Genomic DNA, 10,797 nt, shown 5'->3' with positions numbered 1-10,797 from the left:
CAGAGAGGCCCGACAACCTATTCCTAATGATTTAATTAAATTGGTAGAGGACCTAAATACATGGAACCTGTTTCCGTAGGGTTCGTATCTATGGAAAGCTACATAGAATAAGTTGTCGTCTGCCTTTGATGACCGGAAAAGTTTGCGTGACGATGGCTCCAAATATACTTTGTCAAGCTTTATTTAGGCCATTAAGGTAAATTTTATATAATGTTTCCAAAATTATAATTAATTCTTTAATAATTACTAATGTTTGTTATTATATTGTTTATAGATTTGGATATTTGAGGCCTTTCTCGCCATGTAGACATATGCATTAAAAACTTCTAATGATATTCCTAGGACTATTTCCTGAAAGTGGAAACGATCCTTGCAGTAATGGGAAGATTTACTACCGTATACTACAATAAATAATTTAAGTTAACACAAATACTACTATATGTTTATAAACAAGTTATTACTAGTACACGTTTAACTTTGTTTGAGCTTTTATATTGTCAGGAGGCCAACAATCCATTACAGAGGCTGACACCTACGGAAGCTGAGCTTGCCACTGATTGGTGGCAAGCTAGTAAGCGTTTTTTTGATGGCACGGATGATGAGCAGCCACCACTTCGAGAACCATCACCTCACCCAGAGTCATCACCTGATCGATACACCTCCACAACGAGAATCATCACCTATTCTGTCACATCATCAAGCGCGCGCATGCACGCACGCACGCACGTAAAAAATAGTGAGAATAATTATCAAAACTAAAACACCAAATGCAATACTCACCTTCCCCTGATACATGCATGGACGAAAATATGTGAGCAGTGCCCCCAGTTTTCTGAACTGACTTCACCAAATCCACATACTTTTGCCTTGTTATTACATCCGAATTCCTGAATGCCACCCACCCATGTTAGCAACAAACTACCATATTAAGCTCATTATATGATAAACCAACCTGAAGAGGTCATCGGTAATAAGAAGTGTTTGAACTGACATTCGCTCACGGGCAATCTCGACATGTTTCGGTCCATAGCATGCACGATTCGGATCCTGTATGATAAAACAACAGCAATTATAACCAAAAATTAATGTGAAAACTCACCCCCACACCAAGGTAGAACCTCACATTTGAAAGCATATTGAAGAAATCCTTGAGAGCTCGGACCTGGTAAAATTGCAAAATGGAAAATAAAAGGCTCTTGTCAAAAGAAATAAATGAAAACAATGAGTAAAAATAAAATTCTTAGCCGAGTATTTCTACAACATACCTCTTCGGCTGCTTTTGTGTCTTTAATCATGTTCATCACACTTGGAGCATCCAATACTTCCCTCAAACTATGCCTGCATTGTAATTAAGTTAAACTAAGATCCATGTCCGTTTGAAAACTCCAAAATGAAATAGCATCAGTTAAAAGAATTATAATTGCGTCAGAATTCACAGGGGAACATAGATAGAATATAGATGTTCTAAATAATGGAGCTGTATGTATATCAACATCAAGCATCTAGATACACGGTATTTCAGATGAGAGGCAGATCTACATTGCTTATCATAGTTAGCAGAGTAAAACCTGAAGCAGCAAAGAAAACATACTTGTATCCAGAGCTTGTATGAACAAGAATTATTCGTGATTTATTCTCAATAATTGGCCTCAGTTGTCTTCTTTCTGCCTCCAACAAAAGATGGCGATGAAACTGGTCCTGAAACAGATCGAAGAAATAAAAATAATAATAATAATAAATGTTTTGAAACGTCTATTTCCAATAGGTATTAAGGAAACTAAAGTAATTGAACAAGGCAATTGGAAAAGAAAATAAGTTGGAAGTTTTCATCCCTGACCTTTGTGAAACCAGGACTAGCAATAACAGCACAGCGAATAACATTGAAATCGACATGTTTGATAAAAGCCTGTCACAGATTCAAAAACAACCACTTAAGCTCACTTAAAATCCATATAAAACAGCGATATCACTGTTCAAGTATAATTTACCTGTAGAACATTCTCAAAGAACTTCTTCAAAGCCTGTAGGATGTTAAAAAATAAATCAATAAGCACACAAAGAAACCAGGTAGACAACAGAACCCAATTCTCATTACATGCTCTTAAAGGTAAACGGCTTTTTAAATCAGAAGTCAATTCCAATTCCAAATATAAAAGAATAATAATAGTAAAAGAGATACATACCGACTCATAACCAGCAATGGCAGGTCCATGCTTACGAGGAATTGGAGTTTCAATCCGTGAACGGGTAGTTGTCATACTGTTGTGCATGCCACCATGATAAGTTAAAAATCTTGTACGCCATTACATGCAGTTTAAAAAGAATTTTGAAGACTACAGGGTCAACAGCCATAATAAAAAGTTAAATGGAAGCTGCTTGTTTTATATATTTCGGAGGTTGTAATAGCAGTGTGGTGACTAAGGCCCTGATTGGAATTGCTTTCGACACCTTAAAATCACTTATTTAAGCAAAAGCAATCCCAAACAAATGCACTTTTAATTAAAATTGGCGTTTCAAACGAGATTTTGGACCCAAACCCAAAAGTTGGGATTTTGAAGCTTTTGAGGTTGAAAAGCTCTATTGGGTTGGAAATACCAATTTTAACCTTCATTAAATGGGCGGGTTGTACTATCTTACAAGTACTTAAAACTTATTTTATAAACAAGGAATTTCTTTTTCTTCCTCACATCTTCTTTAAGGTGGGGGAGGTTGCTGCGCAAAATTCAAAGAAACACATACTTACACCGTTGTAAGTATGTACATCTCCTAATATCTTAATACCTAAAAATAGACACACACTTACACCGGTTTAAGCATGTTTTTGTATTTTCATATACAAAAATATTATTAATGAGTTATCTTAAAATATTTTTCATATTTTTATTGTAGTTTAAGTTGATATATTTCAAATATCATAGTATTAATAAGTGTAAATATAATTTAAACGTTATATTTTTAATTCACAATATAATGTCTAAAATGGACATTTTGTCTTTTCAAAATCACTTTTTAACAACAATCCCAACAATTAGATTTTAAACTGCACTTTTAAAAATCACTTAAAAGTACTTTTCAACGTCACTTTTCAAGAGCAATGCCAAACTGGCCCTAAGAATTAGCTAGAACAACAATCTTGATTCCACTAGAATTTGGGAATATTAATAGTGTCTCCTTCAATTATATTGTTTCTTTGGCTCAAAATTAGATTTTAAGGCTGCCATTCCCCCAGCAAACTAAAGGCAATTTCCCAACTTCATAACAATCACCTTACTATCTACCAAAATTCATCCTTCAAGTTGGTCTCACATACCTTCTACCAACAAGCAGTATATTTGCTAGCCCTTCTTGCATCAATACCACAGCCAGGTCAGCACTCACACCAGGATCTGGAATATGTGAAATTGCAAAGTTAAATCGTGCTTGTTAAAAAGATGCGACTTATTTTTGCATTACTCAAATTACAGACACAGAAAACAAATTAATGAGCAAACAAAGACAAAAGACGAAAAATCTATATTTTAGGAGAAAGACAAGAAACAGGAGGTAGAAGAGAAATCCAAACCCTTATTCAATGAGCGCTAAAAGAGGCAGATAGGCACAGACAAACAAATATGTAGGAATTCTATCATTTAACATTTTTTGGTTGAAGCCTGAATTTTGTTACTCTAGTATTTTAATTCTGTGGATTTAGTCTCCCTGGCTAAATTTTAATGGTTTCAGTCTTGATACATTCTATAAAATACACTTTAAGAACAGTTGATAACAAGGTTAAAAATTTATAGTTAAATTAGACCATGACTTTTTTGTTGCTGATGCAACATGCCATCCTGATTTTTTTAGCACATAGCGCAGTTTAGTACTACGGATACCTTTTTAATAAAAAAAAATTTTAAGTCGCAGTTTAGTACTACAGATACATTTTTTAATAAAAAATTCTAAGTCAGCGAGGGTTGGTTATGGTTCAGCCACAAATAAACAAGTTTTCTGGTATGGATAAACTTTTCCAGCTTTATCTAGATGATGATATGTGAAAATGTGCATAGACCCATGAGATTGCCCGATGATACAATGTTAATACCAAGTATACAACCAATAAGCACTAAATGAAGGAATCAGACCTAAATTAAATATAAAGCCACAAATTACAAATTATCTGATGTAAGATATGCCATTGTAGTATACTGAATAAGGAAAACATGCAAACAAATCTAATAATGAACACTTTAACCTTATTTGTGAAGCTAAAGAGATCATTCTCCCTTATTCAAATCCACACTTTAACCATGAAGTGCAATAAATCAGCTAAAATTTTTGTGATACTAGAACGCTTCTAAAATCTTTAAGCAATATACCAGCAATTTATCAAGAAGCAAAATGAAAATAAGAAATCAGCTCTAAGCATGAAAACAAACGTCAGATGCTTTCATTCTGAAGTTATACAGACAATTGGAGAAGTCAGACTACATACCAGAGGCCTGATGGAGTACATCTAATGCCAATGAGTCCCATACTTCCTGAGATATGAAAGGAAAATTCCATGATTCAGATGAAGTATCAAATATTTTCAGAGCGAGAAGATGACATAATTTAAGGAGAAACAATAATTCAAGAACTAGTAATATTCAACAATAAGACTATTATGATAAACCAAAAACTCTAAGTAACACAATTCAAGTAACTAGCTAATGCAATGTGTTAAAATACTCCAAGTAATCATTATGTATCATGTCCATGAATTCCAAAAGACGGTTGTCATTCAGAAGGCTATAAAAGAAAGAATGGCCATAGGGAATATAACCTAGGAGTTTAGCCAGTATTAAGAGTTGCAATGAGGATAGACTAGAATCATTAATAAGATTTCTTAATGATTTTTATTATTGAGTATGGTTCATTCCACATTAGCTTGCTTTAAATAGCAGCATAGAGCATGCCTATAACTTGATTAATACTAGATAATTACTTTCTTTTTTTGATTAGTTTTAAAAAGTAGGTTTCATTAGGCTATGTTACTCTTCAAACTAATCCAGTAGTAGCTTGCCTGCATATAGCTTATGAAAATATGCCTATGATTGCCAATGCCCTTGACCTCTGTCAACTATTCTCTTTCACACATTCTTGGTGATCTCTATCCCAATTTTTCAAACCCCCTACCCAGAACAGAGAGACATCTCTTGACTAGTAGCCACAAATGTCTGCACATGACATAGCTCTAAAAAAACCAAAAACATGTAGAAAGTAAACAAAGCAACATTTATACCGTATCAAAGATTATTTAACCAGACAGGAATATGTGCACAGATGAATTGCAGCAACTATAGTGATATTAACAACTATAAAAAATAGAAGTTTGCTTACTGAGGTACGAAAGAGATGTCCAAAAGCAAACAATTTGTACATTGCACAGATATAGTGAACAAATTTAGGAAGAAGAAAAGTCTCTTATTTCTTCGAATAGGAGTACACCCTTTTTAACATAGCAGAAAAAAATAAAAAAGGAAATAATCTCTAATAATAAGTCTATCCCTAAAAATCAGTAATTAGATTTTGACTAATATTTACAAGGAAATTCCTAGAACTAAGGTAGAGAATCTCCTTAATTCAAGGATTTCCAACACTCCCCCTCAAACTGGAGTGTAGATGTCAATCGAACCTAGCTTGCCCATAATTTCTTCGAACCTTTTTCTGCTCAAGCTCTTGGTTAACACATCTGCTACTTGTTGTCGAGTAGGTAGATATGAAACACAAACTTCCCCTTTGTTAATTTTCTCTGTAATGAAGTGGCGATCGATTTCACATGCTTGGTGCGGTCATGGTGTACAGGGTTGTGAGCTATATTAACTGCTGTCTGGTTGTCACAGTTCAGTATTATAGGTGTTGTATAGGATAATTTTAGTTCTCCCATTAGCCGTTGTAGCCACATTCCTCCACATATACCTTGGGACAGAGCTCGATACTCAGCTTCAGCACTGCTGCGTGCCACAACCGACTGCTTTTTACTCCTCCATGTCACGAGATTACCCCAAACATAGCTACAATAACCACTTGTGGAGCGCCTGTCATTTATAGCACCTACCCAGTCTGCATCAGTGTAGACTTCTATGCTTCGATTTACATTTTTCTTAAAATGCAACCCCTTACCCAAAGTCCCTTTTAAATATCTCAATATCCTGTAGGCAGCTTCCAAATGTTTCTCCCTAGGAGCATGCATAAATTAACTAATAACACTTACTCCAAACGCTATGTCTGGACGAGTATGAGAAAGATAGATAAGTTTTCCCACTAACCTTTGATATCTCCCCCTGTCTACCTCTTCTCCATCCTTATCAGTTCCTAATTTAAGGTTGGGTTCCATGGGAGTCTCGGCTGGTTTGCAACCCAACAGTCCGACTTCAGAAAGTTGATCAAGAACATACTTTCTTTGAGAGATTGAAATACCTGCCTTTGACCTTACTATCTCCATTCCAAGAAAATATCTAAGATTCCCCAAGTCTTTAAGTTGAAACTCAAGACTTAAGAAGTCTTTTAGTCTTTCAATTTCAATAGAGTCATCTCCTGTCAATATTATGTCATCAACGTATACAATGAGAATATAACACTTCCCATTAGTCGAGTGTTTGTAGAATAAGGTGTGATCAGCATGACCTTGAATATACTGTCTACTCGTCATGGCTTTGGCAAAACGATTAAACCAAGCCCTGGGGGATTGCTTTAGTCCATACAAAGAATCCGGGCGGAAAATCCATGTAGACTTCTTCGTTTAATTCTCCATTGAGAAAAGCATTCTTTACATCCAATTGGATCAAAGGCCAATCTAAATTGATAGCAATTGAGAACAGCACTCGAATAGTATTTAGTTTGGCCACTGGTGCAAATGTTTCCTCGTAGTCCAACCCATATGTTTGAGTGAAACCCCTAGCCACAAGTCTAGCCTTGTATCGATCAATGCTCCCATCTGGTTTAACTTTCGTAGTGAAAATCCACTTACAATCTACTTAAAACCCCTTGGTACGCTTGCTAATTGAGAGTAAATTACAAGAAAGATTTGGAACATATAAAACTTTATCAATGGAAAAATTTTCAGCAAGTCTGATCGTTCCAATTCCAGCCACCAGGGAGTAAGATCCATCAGCTATGCGAATCCGGGAGTGATCATGAAAAGGTAAATATGTGTGAAACAAACTTATATTACTTGTCATGTGGTTGGATGCACTTGAATCTAGTATCCAGATTGGTTCATGTGTAGTATTTAAGGCAGTACCTTGAATAGCTAGTGATCCAATGGTTGTAGGAGTCCCGAGGAGTTTATGAAGAGCCTCAAGTTGAGTTTTGGTGAGCCGAACATCCTGGGCATCTTCTTCAGTAGATATCATTGCTGCCTTGTTTTCTTTCTGATTTTTTTCAGGATAACCATGGAGTTTAAAGCATTTCTCCTTGGTATGTCCAACCCGGTTACAGTGGCTACACTATGGCCTATTTGAACCGGAATTAGAGAGGGTTTCATTGATATCACCCATGAGAGAAGAAAAAAAGAAAAAAAATGTTTAGGAAGAGAGATGAGAGACAAATGAGTATGATCGAATGAATCCTATGGCTCTCGATACCATGAACAAATTTAGGAAGAAGAAAAGTCTCTTATTTCTTCGAATAGGAGTACACCCTTTTTAACATAGCAGAAAAAAATAAAAAAGGAAATAATATCTAATAATAAGCCTATCCCTAAAAATCAGTAATTAGATTATGACTAATATTTACAAGGAAATTCCTAGAACTAAGATAGAGAATCTCCTTAATTTAAGGATTTCCAACATATAGCACCCAAGGTTAGTGGACAAACAAGAAAGGATACAGTATTATAGATTATTCCAGAAAGGATAACTACCTTTTTTAATACAAAAGGTCGTTGAAGCTCAAGTTCTAGAGTATGGAATGCCCCTATCTGCAACAAGACAATGATGCATTTAAAAGCAATAAAAAAAATATTAAAAAAGTGACAACATTATATGCTGCACCTACCTTAACATGTTCATTCTCCAAGGTGTTCTTCCCCCTTATCCGCAAAACTGATCCTTCTTTGTCATAATCTACCGCCTAAAGAAATATGACTTTATATCAGTATCAAATATCAATGCTCATAATTAAAAGCAGCTTCAGAAAATTTTTCATGTTTGGAGGATTTAAAATTTAATCATAACCAAAAAAGTACAAATCAATCACACTGTTAAAAATTGTTGGCAATTCAACAACTAAAGAAAAAAATCAATTATACCTCGACTTTTATTTCCAACTTCAAGGCAACACGTTCTGCATCTCTTCCACCAGATGTCTCTCTTAGAACTTTCCTATTATAGAATGTACATAATACTTATAAGGATTGACATCAAGATACTTATGAACATCAAATTATTCAGATTTACACACTAAAAATACATTTGTTGTTAAACTTATGAATTATAATCTAGTGTGAGAAAAAACTTTGAGTTTGAAGTGTATGTTTTATAGAACAACTATTATACTTGCATTGCTATAAGGCACGGAATGTTAGATTAACAAGAAACATATACAAAAGATGAGTATAGCCAAGATGAAAATGTTACAATGTATGTATGGTATAACAACTAACAAAAACGAGTTAGAAAAAACGATCAATCCTAACAATCACATAAGACACAGATCAAGGGATGCACTTTTAGAATGATGGAGAAAATTAACGTAGCATGGGGTGAAAGCTTGAAGGGAAGACCAAAAACTATATGGTTAACAGTTATAAAGAACGAAATAAAATTATTAGAACTTTAACACATGATGGTCAAGCATTCATGCACCCAACATAAATTATTTTATTTTATTATTTTTGTAGCCGAATCCAAAAATATTAATTGGGATTAAAATTCGTTGATTTGGTATAAGTAGTAGCTACCATTGGAAACAAGATCGACAATTACTATAAGAAAGGTATATATATATATATATTAAAAAATTATCAACTTACAAATAACCGACCTATGAGTAATAATTCATGGACAAAAAAACACCATAATAACAGAAAATAATAACAATAAAAAAAGATGTCGAACAGATAAAAAATTAAAGTAATTATACTACAAAAAGCACAATCAAACCCTAATTTACCTCATCCATAAAAATATAAAGCAGCTAAATTCTATCCAGATTACATAAATTTTTTTTAAACACAGAAAATTAAGAAAGTGGAGCAAAGAAAACCTGACGGTTCGAGCCATAACCCGGTCTCCAATAGCTATCAAATTGTAAACAAACCAAAGATCATCTGAATCTACCGGTATCATCTGCAATAAACAATATTTCATTAAAAAAGAAAAGCTCAAATTTCAAAAAAGAAAAGGAAAAAGAAAAACCTTCTATATACCTTTACGACGCCAGGGCCGTTGGGAACTAGGTCTCTGTGTACAACTTTCATGATTTTACTTCAAAATCTGTGTTTCTTTCGGTGGAGGGGAGAATCTTAACAGACATACTGATTTGAAGTTTTAGGTGCACAAATCGGAATCTAACTAAACATAAATTGTATAAAAATTATGAAAGCTTGTAAAATTAACTAATTTAGCTTTGCACTAAGGCAATTCAATCATCGAATGTTTAAAAGCCTAATTTCTAATCAGAGACAAGATTAAAGGGGGAAAATAGGTAAAGCTGATTAAATTGTATATGCTTATATATAAAAGCAGTGGTAGTTTAAAATCCAAGGATAAAACATTGAAAATTGCAAAGCGCGATCAGAACACTGAAGATTTAAAAAAAAAATGCAACATATTCAAATTCAAATACAATCGAAATTGAGAGGGAAAACCCAGATTATAATCAGATTAAAGAAATATGATAGAGATGTACGGTTAGGATGAAAAGGAAATCGGAATCAAACATACCTGAATTTGTATGATTTGTAGTCAAGGAGGGGAAAGAGAGAGTTGTGGGAGTGTGGAGGTTTACAAAATTGTGGAACCCGAAGTACGAACAATGATTTTAGATTTTTCCTTCTTTTTAATGGACTAATTAAGATTATGTTATTACTATGTAGGGTGCGTTTGGTTCACGGAATGTAAGATTACCAGCGGGAATAAAAGATTATCAGGGAATAGGATTACTGGGAATGTTACATTACTATGTTTGGTTGGTTTGGCAGAAATGTAAGATTACAGTGTTTGGTTGAAGGAATAAAAGATTACTGGAATGTATATTTTATCAAATTGTCCTTGCTCTATATTTGTTTTATTAACAAGTGAAATTCTAAATATTTAAATAAAAATTATTTATATAAAAAGTCTATTTTTTGATAATATATTACTTGAATATTTAAATATATCATGTATTGTTTTAATTAATATTAAATTTTACATAATTTATGTAAAAATATATTAAAATGAGTTTTTGTTATGTAACAAATGAGATAATACTTGAGTAAGAATACAAATGTAAATTAAAATTCAAACTCTGTATCTTTATTTTGAGGAATTATGATTATCAGTTTTTATTTTATTATAACGAGAACCACATTACAAAATGTAGCTAGCAAATTCATTAAAATCTTTTTGGATGACTGTGTAATCCATAAAAGTGTTCACATGAATTTATTCGGTTGAACAAGATGACAAATACAGTGTAATGAAAGTTCATAATCCTAATTCCATGCAATAAAATATAAAGAGCTTATTTTGTGCTTATTCTGTTATTTATCCTTTCCCACATGAAGATATAAGTTTTTGTTCACTTGATTCTTGGTTTGTTAAAATAAATTTATTTAACTTCCTAAAAGAAGGGAAT

At 33.5% G+C, this 10,797-nt stretch overlaps 1 protein-coding gene across 1 annotated transcript; it reads right to left on the bottom strand.

The window, feature by feature from the left end:
* Positions 1-645: 645 nt before the first annotated feature.
* Positions 646-9,985, bottom strand: LOC120146340 (protein PELOTA 1-like). The gene is made up of 17 exons (XM_039159930.1): positions 9,903-9,985; positions 9,386-9,526; positions 9,223-9,305; positions 8,267-8,339; positions 8,014-8,088; positions 7,880-7,936; positions 4,469-4,514; positions 3,311-3,386; positions 2,184-2,259; positions 1,989-2,021; positions 1,838-1,906; positions 1,592-1,698; positions 1,266-1,338; positions 1,124-1,162; positions 953-1,047; positions 781-887; positions 646-685 (listed from the first exon to the last, which is right to left on the bottom strand). Exons 2-17 carry the CDS (start codon positions 9,434-9,436, stop codon positions 681-683), a joined length of 1,065 nt encoding a protein of 354 aa, XP_039015861.1. The 5' UTR covers positions 9,437-9,526; positions 9,903-9,985; the 3' UTR covers positions 646-680.
* Positions 9,986-10,797: the final 812 nt, after the last annotated feature.

This window comes from Hibiscus syriacus, unplaced genomic scaffold, assembly GCF_006381635.1.
Source record: "Hibiscus syriacus cultivar Baekdansim isolate YM2019G1 unplaced genomic scaffold, ASM638163v2 tig00110912_pilon, whole genome shotgun sequence".
NCBI classification, from domain to species: Eukaryota; Viridiplantae; Streptophyta; class Magnoliopsida; order Malvales; family Malvaceae; genus Hibiscus; species Hibiscus syriacus.
This window is presented reverse-complemented; position numbering and strand designations above follow the sequence as displayed.

What these genes read in the sequence shown, in the direction of transcription:
- LOC120146340 (XM_039159930.1), bottom strand. Translation starts at nt 9,436, where the DNA reads ATGAAAGTTGTACACAGAGACCTAGTTCCCAACGGCCCTGGCGTCGTA. An exon ending in GTTATGGCTCGAACCGTCAG is followed by an intron (nt 8,340 to 9,222) that starts GTTTTCTTTGCT and finishes ATTCTATAATAG; the next exon opens with GAAAGTTCTAAGAGAGACAT. An exon ending in ACACAAAAGCAGCCGAAGAG is followed by an intron (nt 1,163 to 1,265) that starts GTATGTTGTAGA and finishes CAATTTTACCAG; the next exon opens with GTCCGAGCTCTCAAGGATTT.